Source organism: Podarcis liolepis (genome assembly GCF_965112155.1).
Source record: "Podarcis liolepis genome assembly, chromosome: 2".
Lineage (NCBI taxonomy): Eukaryota > Metazoa > Chordata > Lepidosauria > Squamata > Lacertidae > Podarcis > Podarcis liolepis.
This window is the reverse complement of record NC_139555.1, coordinates 43040804-43057467: the sequence shown is the minus strand read 5'-3', so window position 1 is coordinate 43057467 and position 16664 is coordinate 43040804. Positions and strand designations below refer to the sequence as shown.

The window sequence follows — 16664 nt, the reverse complement described above, 5'->3', positions numbered from 1 at the left end:
TAATAGAGGGCAGGCTGCAGGGCACACACAGATCTGTCCTTCAGTACCTCATTGGTGCTCTTCACTGCCCCAGCGGTGGCTGTCCCACTGCCTAGTGGCACAGCAGGCCCTGGGCTAGCAGTCTTTTTTATTTGGGCCTCTTAGGCCCTAAATCTGGCTACCTAAAGGACTGCTTGCACCCATATGACCGTGCCCGTAATTTGAGGTCTTCATCCGAGTTCCTGCTTGTGTGAACCAGGTGAGACAATACGTAACAGGGATTTTTTGCTGGTGGCTTCATAGCTGCAGAACTCTCTTCCGATAAGCATTTCCTTGGCTCCTGCAGTCCTTGCATTCAAGAAAGCCTTTAAAACTTACATTTTCACTGTTGCCGTTCCTTAAGAGAGTTTAACATGGTGCTCTAATTCGCACATCTTTTCATTGATATTCACTCACTGCTTCTTCACATTCGGATGTTCTAAATGTCTCCTCTCTCTTTTGAGTTGTGAGGGCTTGGCCCTGAAAAGTGACTAAGAAATAACATGAATAAATAAATACTGATTTTTAAGACAGCTCTATTCAAGAACAGAGCAGCAATGAAGGGCAGTATACAAATTTAATAAATAATAATTTTTGTTGCTGTCTTTATACCTTTAACTTGATATGCAGAGATGAAGCTGTTACCTTTTACCTGTCAATTCATCTCCTTGCTGAGGAATACTCTGCCTACTAGGCACCAGCATGTTGCGCCGTTGTTTGAAGGCATAGATGCCAAGCTAGTAAATTGGCCATCTTCTGTGGCATTTACAGCACATTGCACTATAGCCTCTAATGATCCTGCTCTTGAAGATCCCAGATGCTTCTGGTGTGACATGGCTGGATTCAGTGCAATGTTGGCTGGATCCTGCAGAGCTTCTCCAGCATTCTTAAGGGCTGCCGCACACAATATACTGCTGGACCTCATAGCCAGAAAGGAAATACATTTGGGCCTGTTGCCAGTAATTCCTGATGTATGATAATCAACAGCCCAGCCACTGGTGTCCTTAGCAGCCTTTTATGGATCAGGCCCCAGGACAATGGCTGGAAATATAACTGGTGATTGCTTCTGCGCATACCATGAACAAATGAATTTTTGTGCCCTGTACCATCACCAGGATATGGAAAATATGTTGAACAAGGCAGCAAAATGCAGAATGTGTGTATATATACACACACACACACACACACACACACACACACACACACACATATATGTGATCACTTTCCTAGTCATAAAATAAAAATCTCTCACACTACATGAACTCAACCAATATCTTATCTTAAAATGAATGTGGGAACCAGCTCTTAACTTTGGGTGACTACTGATGACTGAAAATAGCTGTCTGTACATGCAGAAATTCCACCAAGAAAATCTGACACAGTAGTCACTGAAGATTAGGTTTTGCTTTGCTTACCTTTGTAGACATAGCCTCAGCGGCATTCACTGCCATTACCTGGAACTGAGCAGAGGCCTGTGGCTCCCTTGTGATAAGATGCCTAATGCTAATGCTGAGCTAAGAAGATAACGCTTTTTTCAGGAAACAATGTCACATCTGTTCTTACTATTGATTTAGAACAAACTGGAAAATCCAGATGATTTCCAGCTAATTCAGGGTTCCCTGGAATCATGGGGAGGACAGCAAAAAAAAAAAAAAAATAGCAAGCAAACAGTCTGGCTTCCTCCTGCACCTACGAGAGAAGCTTCATTTGCAAAATTGAGTAGGTAGAGATACTCACAGCAACACCCCAGCTTCTAATTTCTGCAGATGAAGCTACTGTTGAGGCACATGAGTTGAGGATGGTAAAAAGCTCTATTAGCAAGATCATCCCTGACCGCTTTGGAGGAAAATTCTATGCTCAAAAACACTGCAATGTCTACTGCTGGAATTCACCAGGGAGAATCTTATTCCTAAATTTATATTAAGTTCAACCAAGACCATTTTAGGCCATGCTTCAGTATTTATTTATTTTTTATTTTAATGCAAATTATATCCCACTCTTCCTCCCAAAGGAATACTGGAGGATGATGTCGAAGCATCAGTGTTGAACTAAGATTCAGCTGCCAGGCCAGTCAGTTTCTGTGGAAGGTGAGTGGAATTGCCCTCTTCTTGCTTGCCTGAGGCCATCAAATGTCTTAGGCTAGTCCTAACACCATGGCCCTCTCTGAACAAGAACAGCTGACAAATTGCCAAAGGTCGAGGTCTGTCAAAAGAGCCAAGTCCATTCCAGCACCCATAGTGCAGATTTTCTTCCTACTTGGGATGGAAAAGTTGTTCTTTTTCTCTCTGGGACAGTCACTGAAGGAATACACTAGGAATTCACCCTGGAGACAGACATCTCCCTGTGCAATTATGGGGTGAGCAAGGGTCAGCTGCTGTAATGGGAAGCTGTTATTTCTGGTGCTGCCCCTTTGGGCCAGGAACTTAAGGATGTGCTCACATTACCATTTACTGCAGCTCCAGTGTACTCCGCTGCTGGTTTTTAAAGGTGGGTTCATATGCCATTAGCCACAATCTGTATGTATTCTGAAGCTTTTAGAGAAATACTCTTCCTTGATGCGTTCTATCTCAACCCAATTTCCATAGGATTTGAAAATGGAAACCACAGTTCCATTTTGGTGTGAACAGTTCGGGCAGCTTTTGCACATGTGCAGACGATGGCGCACATGCAAACAGAAGCCTCACTGAATTGGAGTTTGGCATGGTGGGGGCATTGAATCATCTGGTGAAGACATCTACCCCCCTGCTCTGGTGTGAGAAGCAAGAAAGTGACATGGAAATGCAGCCAGGGTGGTGGTGGTGGAATAACCTCACAAGCTGCTGATGTGAGCATAGCCTTTCTCTCTTCGGTCTGTAGTCATTCCCCACCCCAGGCCCTGAACCAAGCTACAGGTGTTCCCATATATTGTTATCTGACTCTAGTACAAGGCAGTGTGGGAGGATGTTGCAATGTTCCTCATCGAGGCTATAGGAGAGGCTTTATAAATCAGACGAATGCTTCAACGAGCCCAGAGCTGTCAGTCTTGATGAGGAACAGGTCTCGGAATCATTGAACCAAGCCATTGGGTTGTCTCTGGAGCAGATCTTTTAAGAAAGGTATGAAGGGGTGGGCAGAGCACATCCTTATCTTTCAGCTTTTCCTCTCCCGGTAGAAAGAACAGGCTGCTCCAAATGCCCAATTTCTAAAATTTATTTATGCATTTTAAAGACTCCCATGCTGTTTTGCAGGACAACCACCTCACAAAGCAGTATACAAACCATCAGATTAGTCAAAACAGTCAATGCAACCATAATAAAGTTTTAAAAACCTGGCAGGTGACCTATACGCTGCATCATTCTCCTGCCGCTTCTGCTCTGCCTGGCCTCAGCTGATGGAAGGCAGCACCTCACTGCTCTGGCTGTTTCCCTCTCATGGCTTCTCTGTAATGATGCTAAACAGATCTAGGCAGGGCCAGCATCAGCCCACAACAGAGGAACATGAGCTGGGCTGTTGCTTGGAGCAGAGAGGCACTGCTAGATCTTTAAAAGACAAAGGGCACAGACCGATGACAAAAAATAAAATAAATGCATGCCATTTGCAGGTGCTAATTTATATGTGCGGACACAATTTTGGGCTGCTTTTCATAGGGAAAGTCACTCTACGATACAGAAGGGGAAACTCACGTTCAACCATTCCCAAAAGCCTGGATGGAAAGGCGTGCTTTGGCGTGTCACCAAAAACATGTGCAATGTAGGTGCCAGATGCACATGTTGACCTTAGGATTAGTACTTATTGTATAATTATGCTTGTTGATTCATTCTTGTCTTAATGCTTTCTATCTCTTGTGTTCGGCTGTTTATTTACGCTGTAAAGATTTCAAAATTCCTCTAATGTTTCGATGGGCAGGGGAACTTACATGTTTGGGGGAAGGGGCAAAGATGGGTGGGTGGGCTTTATTGAAGGTGTAAGGCTGGGAGTGGTATATTTTTATGTAATGGGAAATTTCTAACAGACTGTTAATAATACAAAAACATGGAGGAGGGGGGAAAGGGACAGGCAATCTGGGGCTCAGGCCTCCTAGATCCCCTCCAAGAAACCCCCTAATTCAGAAGATGCAAACACAAAGAATGTCTGCTTGCTTGCCTGCTATAGAATGGCCTCTGAGTCCATGAATTGCAAAGAGATAGAATGGGATGAAAAGGATGGGCTCAAATGGAATGGGATCCTTATTCCCCCCCAACACACCCTTTTCACCCACCCTATCTCATTGCAACACAAAATATTGAGCTCATAGGTCAGTTCTTTCTCTTTTATAGCATCCAAAGAGACTGGGGGAATTGATTCTCACCATTCACCTCCCAACATATTCCAATATAAACTTTATAAAATATTTTTCTTTGAGAGGCGGGCAGGCTGCCACATTCTGTACTGGCTGCAGCTTACAGATGGCAGCCCCAGGCAGAGTTCGGCACAGTAGAAAAGTTCTGTAGCTTTTGCTCTTTGCTAGCCTTTGCTACAATTTTTCTTTTACGTTTGATAAACCAAGTAGCTGCTACTAAATCTGCCCCACGCTCTATCCTGCTCTCAAGAGCAATAGATGCAGAGCACTTGTGTTTGTGCAATGGTGCTCCATCGCTCTGCTAAGGTGTGTGTGTGTGTGTGTGTGTGTGTGTGTGTCCTTCAAGGAGATCTAAGAAACTGGTGGGCAAGCCAAAGCCACACCAAGTGGGAAGAGAAGAAAATTCCAATAGAGTCTTGGCTTTGGGAAGGTCAAGAGGTACGTAAACAAAGTTTGTTATAATCATTCCAGATTTGCATTCCTGACTTGCTGTAATTTATCACAATGCACAAAGCTGGTGCAACACCACCAGGCATCATTTTACTTCACTGCTTCAGCAAGGGAGAATGAGAAGCTGTATATCCAAAGAAATTGAGCGTTTTGAAAACCAGCAATCTTACTTTGCCAGCAGGCCAGAGGGGAAGATTTGGAGGAGGGTAGGATTTATTGGGTTGAATATTCTTTTTGTTCCTAGTAGAAGTCATGCTATGGTTTTTCCCAGTAGTGATGTATGGAAGTGAGAGTGGACCATAAAGAAGGCTGATCGCTGAAGAATTGATGCTTTTGAATTATGGTGCTGGAGGAGACTCTTGAGACTCCCATGGACTGCAAGAAGATCCATTCTGAAGCAAATCAGCCCTGAGTGCTCACTGGAAGGACAGATCCTGAAGCTGAGGCTCCAATACTTTGGCCACCTCATGAGAAGACTCCCTGGAAAAGACCCTGATGTTGGGAAAGACTGAGGGCACAAGGAGAAGGGGACGACAGAGGACGAGATGGTTGGACAGTGTTTTCGGAGCTATGAACATGAGTTTGACCAAACTGCGGGAGGCAGTGGAAGACAGGAGTGCCTGGCGTGCTCTGGTCCATGGGGTCACGAAGAGTCGGACACGACTAAATGACTAAACAACAACAAAGAAGTCATGCTGTGGGGTTCCAGTAAGCCATGTAGCCAGCATATTGTATTTGGCCAGAGGCCATATCTCAGAGTACATAAAGCATGGCAAGAGAGGCAGGTGGTGTTCTGTGTGTGAGATCCTGACATGCAGCTATTTCTGGCTACACATGAAAGTGGCACAATTGCATCATTCTGCTACTTCTCAAGTAGAGAATCAGATAACATATATGTGGTAGATCCTGAAAAGGGGGGGGGGGGTGTTAAAAGCCAGTCTATGCCAGAGACACAGATAGTGGTCCAAGTAGGTCTTGATATATAATTGTTTCTTACGTCATTGACACATAGTCTAGTTTTACTAGCCATGAACTGCACAACAAGCTTGACTACAGAGAGGAAATTCTAACAAAATAGGGCCTCTTTAAGAGTCATCTGTTTTATCTTGCTATGGCTAGAACTGATTGCATTCAGAAAAAAATATTGCTAAAAGTAATTGAACTGCATACCTACTGTCTTTTACTTGGAGGCCACAACTGTGAAGGCCCTTCTCCAAGCCATCAATGTTTTACCCCAGGGAAAACTGTTGTGCTGACCTTCAGTTGGCAGACGCCAATCACCATCAGCCCTAGCCAACTTAGCCACTGATCTTCACACCCTAGAGCAGGGGTCACTAATCTTTTTGGACCAGTGGGCACATTTTAAATTTTGAGAGCGTGCTGTGGGCTCCAGTCACAAAATGGCTACCATGGGGGCAAGGGATAACACAATGTGTTGTAACACAATTAGAGCAAGTACAATCATTGCTCCTCCTTCCCCTGGACAAGCTCATACTTACCATGGGAAGCCAGGTATAGGATGCCAATGGGGAAAGCTTAACTCTCACACGATTGACACAAATCTCTGACCCCAGACTTCGGTACCGCTTGCTTTGGGGCATGTATATTTTCCATTCATTTCTTCTCTTAATGTGTGTACTGTGGCAATTTGTCATTGCTTTTGGGTAGCTGGGGATCTGTTTATCTTTAAGATTGAGGTGTGTATGTACTGTGTGATTTTCTGATCACATGTATGTAACTTGGCTGCCTGAAGCACCATCTATATATTCTGCCTCCTTTATTTCATATAATAAAACAACATTTCTTTATTCCTCTGGGGTGAACTTATCAGGCATAAGGTTAAGAGCTGAAACATATATTCATAAATAGTCACATGTATTGATTCTGGCAAAATATCCCAAACCTATTGGGAATGTGTGTAGGGGTACGGGGTGGTGGTGGATATGCATGTGGATTCAGGCTTACACCACATAACAAAATATGCACATCGCTTGGTAGGAAAAAATGAATGGCGAACTATGGCATTTCCAAGAAAATAAAACAGAAGCAGGGAAAGTGTGATAAAAGGGAACGGAAAACAGTAGTTCTTTAGGACCCTAGCGATTCCTATAGCTGGTGTCCAAGCAACTCACTTCACTGATCAGCTAAAAACACTGATAAGCAGGAGCAACTAGGCTGGCTCATTTTGTGTAAATCGCTTAGAAGCGTACCTGCACATTTTGCTTTATAACTTTCTTTTAAGTGTCTTGCTGCTTTACTCTTGAGTAAGGAGCTTTGAGGCATGCATGGTGGCCCCACCTATAGGTCAGTGTTTATGGTGGTTATGAAAGTGCTAGAGCTGCTTTTTAGCAAATGGCACAGCCCACACTTCAGGCCTTGCATAGAACCCTGCTCATGACAAACTGGTCACCTGAACCATTAATCCTATCCACAGATTACCATCTGGCACATCACTGCCCACATTTCTGAGGCGGATTGAAGCATGGTGTTGGTCTCTGCCCGCAGAAAGGATTCACAAAGCCACTTTGCTCTTTGTAAAGCTGGCTGTGAGTTCACAGCAGATGTATAGGCTGGTTCTCCCACCAGCACTGCTGAGCATCTTGGAGCTCTCGACGTGCTGATGGTTGAAGGTCTACCAAGGTATTACGTTGATGTTGACCAGCTCCTCAGAACACTGGGTGCTTTGACATGGAGACAAGTTTTTCTAGTTCATTGCAGGTTATGCTTATAAGGCAAGAACACAAGTGGAGCAGGTGAGTTATACCAGCCCTTTGAGTGCATGACAGGCTGGCGTGCTGCCACAAGCACTGTGTTTTGGGATACCTCTTTGTGTATCACCTACTGCAACGGATGTCTTGCCTGTGCTGCAAGTTTTCCCACTTTGGCAACACCCAGCTTCCTGCTATCTTTATAATACCCTGACACAGAGAGATCAAGCAGGAGCCAGCTACTCTGAAGGATGAAGGCTCGGGGCCACTTTTCCACATTTGGCAAGTAGTTTGAACTATAATTTGGTTGCTGCCTATTTGAGTGATCTTCAGGCCCACAGACAACATCTCTCCACTTGAGTGCATACCTAGGACTTGTGTGTACAGTTGTACCTCTTGTTACATCAGTCTTCCGGGTTTTACCCTGCGCGCATGTGCAGAAGTGCTCTGCGCATCTCGTGCATGCGCAGAAGAGCTCTGCACACCTCACACATGCACAGAAGCGCTCTATTGTGCCGCGTGCATGCGCAGAAGCGGCACTCTAGTTGTGGACTTTTCAGGGTGCAAACGGCACCCCGGAACGGATCGAGTACATAACTAGAGGTACCACGGTACTGGGCCCTACAGACAGCAGGAGCCAAGGGAGATGTTGAGAATGGGAACCTGTTTAGCAGAACAGGGGGTGATCATAGTTAGACAGACCATTAACCAGTTCTGGGTAAAGAGGGAGGCTGCTAGCCAAGAGCATCTGTAGACCAGCTTCCTAGCACTACTGGACTGGAAAAAGCTGACTCTTATGGCTGGGTGAAGTGTCAAATTAGTTCTCATAAATGTTTGAATACTATGTGCTCTATCTGGCTGCTCATCAAATTTATCCAAATAAAAGGGTTTTTGTTTGCTTGCTTGCTTACAGCAGGAATGTGACTCAATTGCCAGACAACACCTTCCAAGCTAGCGTGTTGACTGCAAGGAAATATTTTCACTCGAGTGCTCCAAGAGCAAACCTCAGAGGTTAAATGAAAGGAACTTCTTCACACAATGCAGAATTACGGTAATCTGTGGAATTCATTCCCCCACAAAGCACTGCTGGCTGCTATCTCTTGATTGCTTTACAAAGGCCATGGTAGCTCCCCCACCTGAGTGCAAGGAAAGCCAAGGCTCTAGGGATGGGGAATCTGTGACCCCCCAGAAGCTGTAGGACTCCAACTTCCATCAGCCCAGCATAGCCAATAGCTAAGGATTATGAGAGATGTACTGTAATCTAACAACATCTGGAGGGCCACAGGTCGCCTATCCCTGACGCATCCTTTGGAGTACCTCATGCTGAAAACGCACAAAGGAAGGCTGTTGCCTCCATGTCCTGCTGGAATTTCCAAAGAAATCATGCTGGGACCAGACCAGATGGAGCTTTGTTCTCATCTACAAATCTTTTTCTTATATTCTTGAAAGGAAGCATGTGTCTTTTCGCCCTTCCCTATTCAAGTCAAAGGCTAAGTAGTCCCTGCTGCACCATTCCAACAGGATTGCCAAACTGGTCTTAAAAAACTCCTCTAACAGCTGCAATGTTATAGTGGTCCCTGAAGACTCTCACACCATTCAGCAAGGCATTTGCACCCAATTCTCTCCCCCTCTCCCCTCCTGCAGCATGTACAAAATTACCTCCCCCAAAGATATACGGGGAATAGGATTTTGCACTACTTCTGAGTGCTCGGTCCAGAAAAGTGTGTTTTTAATACCAAGAAATAAAGTTGCTAGGTTGGACATCTGAAATAAGCCACCCAAAAAGCCAGAACGACACACAGAGCAGGATTCAGATAATGAATTCCACTAATGGAAGCCCACACAAGGGTTCCCACTAGCAGAGCAAGGCTCCTCCCCCCAAAAAAAATATTGACTCGGGGTGTGTGTGTGCACATGCACCAGGGGAACCCACAGAACAGTGTGTGGGTGTAAGAGAGAGAGCAGACTACAAGTGCTTCTGGGGTGAGGTGGAGTGGAATGAGGAGAGTAGTTTCTCCAGGGCATCATCATCCTACATGGAGAATCAGCTGTTTACAAGGGTGGAGTCTTGGTTTTCTCTGGCAGACATCCTATTATTTCTTACTGTGCTCTTTAAAACAACTTTAAGGGATGGAACAGGTCCAAGTCCAACTACCAAAAGGTAAATAAAACACAGTCGGCAATATACGTCACGCAGGCTTCAAAACAAGCATCATTCCAATTGCTTTTGTGTGGCACATTCAGCTCAATGCAGGCACTCCCAGGGGTCAATTGCACTAAAATGTCGGCAGCAGGGCTGCAGCTAAGGAATGGATGGGCAAGTAACTTTGCTCTCAGTATTTTAGGAGCAAACTTGGACCCTTAACACCATCGCAGCTAGAGTGCTCCCAGACACCCTGTATGGAACCAGTTTCATGATGCATGAAAATGCAGACCAGTTACTACAATGGCTTGCTGAATCCCTGTTTAGACCTGTATGGCCCAGCTAATTGTCTTGTGCATCCTGACAGGGGATGAACAAGTTGGCCTTCTTCCCCTCATTGTTTGTGCCTTGCCTCCCATGGGGGGAAGCCATCCCATTTCCCAGCCCCCAATCAGCCGGCAGGATGGTGTGTTTGTTCCTGCTTGTAGCTTCTCAGAAACATAGCCACAATAGTCCTACCCGATGCTCCTTCCAGCAGCGGAGACAGAAAGCTCAAGGTCCACCTTGTTGACTACGCATGGCCTGGTACAGTGGCTGCAGCAAGAAGACTGGAAGACAAGACTGCCATAAGCATCACTGCGGCCCCTCAAAGGGTGGGCATCTGATACATCCCTGCTAATTTGATTCTAAGGTGGGGGGAGAATTGGTATGTACCTGGGAAGGGGGGAGCAACTCCTTCCAATACCACATGACCAGAGCATTCAAGGGCCTACACAGCTTACTAGGAGCTGTAGAATCTCAGAGTGCCCATTAAAATGAGATTGCTGGCTGTACACAGTGCAGCATCTGGTTCCACTTCACATGCAGGGCCATTTCCAACCCAGCCCTCACCAACCCGTTTAATATTTGGACTGCTCCAAGCAGGGAAATTTAGAAATATTTGAGCCAAGAAAACACACATATCACAGGGCAGAAATCGAACGACTTCTTTGAGGTTATTTGCTCTCACTCCAGAGGCAGAACCCTAGCACACGAGACACATTATTTTTATGTTGCTGCTCTGACAGGGCTCAAGCAGAGACCCCCAAGGAAAAAGTTGCACCTGGCCATGAAGTTAGGGTACTGCAGTTGTTTTACTGGGTATTTTTCTGGGTAGTTTATTTTTCCCAATGTGCCATCTGCAACCTCTCTTTTGAGGTAGTTGCTACACGCACCTGCTCACTTCTCCCTTAGCAGCAACCAGAGAACCGTCTTGCTTACACAGATCTGCAACACCACCCTAACTGGCTGGGTCCCAACTCCTGCATCCTACCATTTCCTCCACAGAGGAAGTTTTAATTTTTGTCCGTGTCGGCCAAGAGATGGGATAAGCCGGAACTCCACTTGTGGGCACTCTGCACCTCCCCTCCCCACAACACGCCCCTTAAGCACACATGCAGGCAAAAAGCAATTTAGTAATGTCAATATATTTTTATCTTAAAGATGCTTTACACATAGAATACAAAAATATGCCCAAGGAGAATGTGGTGCCTGGTCTACCCACAAGGCTTCCGGTGCCAGGGCACAGGAAGGCAAGGCTTGGCAGAAACCTCACCCACTCTGAGCATGAGGTGTGGGTCCCGAGGGCAACTAGGCTCCACATCCTACTTGGGGTTAGTGTCTTAAAGAGATACAGTAGGTGGACTGGGGCTGTGAGGTGTAATTGAAGAGGGAGGGGGCCTTCATGGCTCCTAGGGTGACCAGACAGTGCCTGAACTACAGTATTGGGATACAGTACAGGGAAGAGGCCCAACATTTGGGTGTGTGTGTGCGTGCGTGTAGTGTCAGTGAGAGAATATCAATAATTTAACAGAGGCAGCTTTTCAGGCATTATTAACTGGGCCACCCTGGGAGGTAGGTCAGTATGACAAAGTTGGACAGATTAGTCAAAGACAAGGACATGCCCAAACCCAGACCGCAAGGAGAACCTGCTGCTGTTGCTGCTTGTGGTTTTGCTGCCCTCTGGGAACATCCCCAGTGCCAAGCAGCACCACCCTGAGCAGAGGAGTTCCCCAGAACCAGTCCAGGAAGGGAATATTCCCAGCAGTAATTGGGATGGGGGAATGCCACTGGTGTGACAGGCTCAGCAATGGCTCATCACCAGTGAGACACTTGGGATGACCACCTTTGTACTATCCACACAGTGTGAGTGACTGGGGGCAAGAAGCTCAGCTGCAGGTGGAGGGTGGTGGTTAAAGAGGAGGTGGGCCTTGAAACCACGTTTCGCTCTGGGGAAGTGGTTGGAGGCAGGACAAGCCAGATCCATTCAGGGGGAGAGGAAGTGGCTGGCTATACAGCCTTGTGTCTCTGCTGCCATTCTCAGCCATGCCCAACCAAAGGAAGCTTGAGACTGCCGCTCAAAATGGATTCAAGTTCAACAGCTGATGATGGGGCCGGGAAGCAGAAGCAGGCTTTGTTAGGCAGGGTAGGACCAGCAGCCGAAACTCAGCTGGAAGGACTGCCTAGCCACATGGAAGGAAAGGATCTCTCTAGGAAACAAGATTGGGGTCGGGGACTTTATTTCCTCCACCAGTTTTTTTTTACCTTGTAATCTGATGCTCTCTGATTTCTGAGTGCCTCTCTTGCATATACTACCCAAAGCCAAGCTACGAGGATCAAACAAGAGAGAACAGCTATGAAATGAGGTCCACCCGCAGCAAGAGAAGCAGCTTCCCAGTGCATATTGTACCAAAATGGATTGGAGCTGGACCAGCAGAGGATGTTCATGCTGGAAAAGAGGGATGCGTGTGTGTACCCTCTTAGCCTACCCAGAGCAGATATGCACAGTGAGGAGCTTTTGCCGCACCTGCCCACTCACCCACCCACCCACCCAAATGGTTGTGTCAGGGCTGTCCAAACCCATCCGAGCTCACCCCAGCCTCATCCGTCGCCCGATGTGAGATTCCCCCCAGACTAACTGCCTATCAGGATGCCTGCACATCCTCATTCAAGGATAGGCCTGGAAACCAGCAAGGAGCAGCTGCAGCTCCCTGAGAACAGCAAACTGTATGAGCAGAGTGGCAGAAGCCAAGAACTGGCAGCAAGGGACTCCTAGCAGACTGTGTTCAGGTCTGAGGGAGCCTCATGCACAAAGAGGTGGTCAGCAGCAGGGATTCTGGGCCCCATTCACATTACACTCCAGTCATTAATGCAGGTGACTTATTGCTTGAGGGCCTCTCCAGCCCCTAGGGAAAGGAGGCAGGTGTGGCCCAGCATCGAAGTGAGGGCACAGTGGTGTGCCAGGCCCACCAGTGGCCTGCCTAGTAGTCCTGCCTGCAGGGTCCAGCAGAGGGCGCAGAGTCCTAGTAGCGCCCAACCTTGGCGTCGCCAATCGCTCCCCAGACGTCGAAGACAAACTCGTCGGGGAAGGCAAAGTCCCCCAGCTGCTCGTCCAGGGACTCAGCAAATTCGTCAGGATTCCGTTTGTCCTTTCCCAGCTCCACCATGGTAGCAGCTATGCGGGGGAAGGAAAGAAAGCCAGAGGTGAGCATCTCCTCCACACCCCAAACAGCTCACAAGCCAACACAACAACTGAGACAGAGGCACGGGGAGAGCTTCACATTGGCTCCCATTCCAGCATTGGAAAGGTGTGCCAATCAAGGGGAGATGCCAGCATCTACAGGGAGGCTCCAGTCTCCTTAAATAGTTTGCTTTGGGTGGTTTATTTCCAGATTAAAAGAGGAAAGTAGCAGCAACTCACCTAGCTCTGTGTCACGGATGCCCATGTAACTCTCCAAAAGATCATCAACCTTCTCAATGGCCTTTTCCTCAAATGCAGATGGCTGTGAAGAGGAAGAACACAACAACTGAAGCAGCGACAATGTCTGTTTTCCTCTCTATTAACTTGAGGGGTGGCAGCTGCGGCTTGGCTACAGCTACTAGCTGACAGGGCCAATGGGTCTAATGCAGAAGAAAATGGCTGCAATGTGGCTGAAGAATTTTGGTAGAGATTGGAGAGTGGGAGACTCTAGAGCTGGTTATCCGGGGACCACGTGTGGCTCCATGTCTTCAGAAGACACATGAAGGCTGTGAGGAAGAGTACCAACCGAGGGCTGTGTGTATCAGCTGGACTATCCCTCTTGCCACCAATACCGTCATAACATCCCTTTACTTCTCTGGTCTGCACAATAACTTGAAGGAGAAGCAGGAAGCAGGAGATGAGAGAAACAGGAGAGATGGCTGCTCCTTCTCCCCCGTCCTCTAAAACCATGCCACAAGGAAGAGCTATGGGGCAGGGGAAAATAAGCTGCTGGGCATCCCTCTCACCAGAGGGGGGGTGAATTTGTGGACACCTGCTCTAAACCAGTCTTGGGAAAAAGTGGAGCAGAGCAGAGCTGCCCATCCTTCTGCTCTACATTTCTGGGCTTGCTGAACACACACCTGTTCCTCCACAGTGGCTGGTCCTTTGGCCCGAAGCCGCAGGGTGCCCCTTCCTGTGCCAAGCTGAGCGCTCCCGCTGTGTTTGCCTCCTGCAGACCGCTGACTGATCATATCTGGAACAGAGCAAGAAAAAAGCCTGGTGAGCTTTTTTGCGGAGTCTGCACACTGGTGGTCCCAGCTTAGAAACAAACCCAACAGAATGTTTTCCACACACAGTGACTGCATGAAAAAGAAGCATGAAAAAGAAACACACAGTTTTCAGCATGTTACTACTGACCCACATTTTAAGGCGGTTTGCAGTCACATGCCAAAAGCACAGAGGTGAAGGTCCATGCATGTATGGGAAGTTCACAGAGAAGTGCTTCAAGCTCAAAGGCAAAAATGTTTTCCACGACTACCACACACTGTGAAGCGGTCATGAAGCCGTTGGCATATCTAGAGAAGACCATTTCGCTCAAGTCCAATTCCAAGCAAGTGACACCCAGCCAGTATCAGTGACTGTTTGTCAAAGTACAAGAATGATATGACTTTAAAAAGCAATAGTTGGGTGAGGGCAATAATTCAAAAGGAGAACTCTAGGAAGAAACACATTTTAGTATGCCAAGTGCACAGATAGGTAAGCGGGATGTCAGTGGAACTGGGGAGGATATGATGTGTGGGGCAGAGATTGAGAAAGAAAGGGCAGAGATTGAGAGAGACATTCAAGAAATGGTGTAGGCAAGAGCAATGGTGAGGACAATCTTTCCACAGTGGAAGCTAACATGGGAGTGATGGTAAGCAGACCACTGTGAAACAAGCTTAGGAAATGCCATTCTACGTAGCTGAAGACGTATATATATATCCCCAAAACACATCAGGCCCATTTCCTTCTCACATCCCAATGCTCAAATAAAACAAAAAAGACATCTTCTCAGCAGCAGCTCCCATGCCTGCAGATGTCACATTTCCATAGCCCTTGCCAGAACTGCACCTTCTGAGTCTACGTGCCTCTCAAGGCACTGTTAAGTTCAGCCGAAGAATCAATTAAAGCCCCTAGGGAGAGGGAATTAGTCCTGTTAGATCCATGGCTTGCCAAGGGGTCAACGCCTCTGCAGCACCGAGTTCCCAGATAGAGGAAAGGGGAAAGCGGAAGTGGAGGGGGGTAAAGTCTAGCACTGCAGGACAGTCTGAATTAGACATTCTTTCTAAAGGCAAGAATAGAAAGAGTGATGTTGGAAGAAGCCAGCTGTGTCAACACCAAGGGGGAGATGCGGGGCAAGAACAGGAGCAGGGGGAGCAAACTTACAAGAACTCTACCCCAACAAGGTAAGCATAATCAAAAACAAGATAGTGATAACAGAGCTATGTTGGGCAGAGGAGATGCAGAGGGCCATTTCACATGTAACAGAAGAGCAGTTAATTCAGGGTTTGTACCAGTGTGTCAAGCGGACCTTTCCACGCTTTCAGGTTATTGTTGAACATACTGCCTATGGCAGGGGCAGGGGACCTATAGCTTTCCAGAGGTTGATGGATCACAACTCTCACCGATCCCTATCCCTGACCACTGCTCACACTGGCCATGGCTGATGGGGATTGCAGGGCAGCAGCAGGCAGAGGGGCATAAGTTCTACAAGTTCCTACGAGGAGATCTGTGAGCTCCTAATCCAAAATACAGACTATTCTCTTCACATTATACCTGGAAACATGGAAAGGAAAACCGCAAGGCGGTCACCTGTCTTTCTCTCACACACCCTCAGCTCCAGTCCCTCAGCAGCCTGCAGTGGACACTGTGGAAGAATTCAGCACTGCCTGAACTGATCATTCCATTGGCACAAGCATCACAGCTGGCAAGTGGAATGAGACCCTCCTCTCCTCCCCCTACACACAGTTCTGGGGGGTTCTCCTGACCTCCTTCTCAAGCCAACTGAAGAGGCTATGCAGGGAGAAGAGAGGGGAAAGCCCCTCTGCACAAGCCGAAGTCCTAGCACAGGGCTTCTGCTGATGGGACCTGCTAGGTGGCTCCCACCCTGTGCATCCAACCGCAGTACAAACAGGATGGGCATTTCTTTCCCCGCCAGTATTTTACCTCTGCCAAGGTTTTGTACAAATTCTGCAAGCTTGAGAAAGCAGTCTTTGCTCACTTCCTCTGAACAGTGCATGAGGGTGGTGAAACCATCAGCCACAATGTCCTAATCTCCTTGCCGTTTCCCGACTTCTGCAATTGCTTTGGGCCCCTGTTGCCATCACTGGTTTGTGGTGGTTCATCGAGTACCTGATAAGGTTTGCCTGACTGAGCAGTTCTTTACACAGCTGCAACTATCTGGCCTGTTGCTGATCTGGATGCTTTCTTCCCTGATCTGGATGCTTTCTTCTTGTAAACTTATTCTCTAACCTCCAAGCAGACTGTAGCCGTAGGAGCCTTTTCCTTAAATCAGCAACATTATCCAAAGCACTCTCGCCACTTACAAGCAGTAACAGGAAGGCCACTGCATAGAGCAGGCCCTTTCTGTATAGTTTACAGTAGAAATGCATAAGATAATATTTTATCTCAGACACTTTGCATTTTTGCCTACAGAACATTGTGTTGAACTACATGAACAGAGGATCTATGGCAGATGTGCTAATCTGA

The 16664-nt window shown here is 47.1% G+C and overlaps 1 protein-coding gene across 4 annotated transcripts in view; it reads right to left on the bottom strand.

Moving 5' to 3' along the window:
* Positions 1 to 11087: 11087 nt before the first annotated feature.
* GIPC1 (GIPC PDZ domain containing family member 1) overlaps positions 11088 to 16664 on the bottom strand; it is a 29406-nt gene continuing 23829 nt past the window's right edge. For all 4 annotated transcript variants that reach the window (XM_083489559.1, XM_083489557.1, XM_083489560.1 and 1 more), the window contains 3 exons: positions 14057 to 14169; positions 13377 to 13458; positions 11088 to 13130 (listed from right to left, as the gene is read on the bottom strand). In XM_083489559.1, the coding sequence (XP_083345685.1) occupies positions 12979 to 13130; positions 13377 to 13458; positions 14057 to 14169 (347 nt within the window). In that variant the 3' untranslated portion in view covers positions 11088 to 12978. The remainder of the gene's footprint in view (positions 13131 to 13376; positions 13459 to 14056; positions 14170 to 16664) is intronic.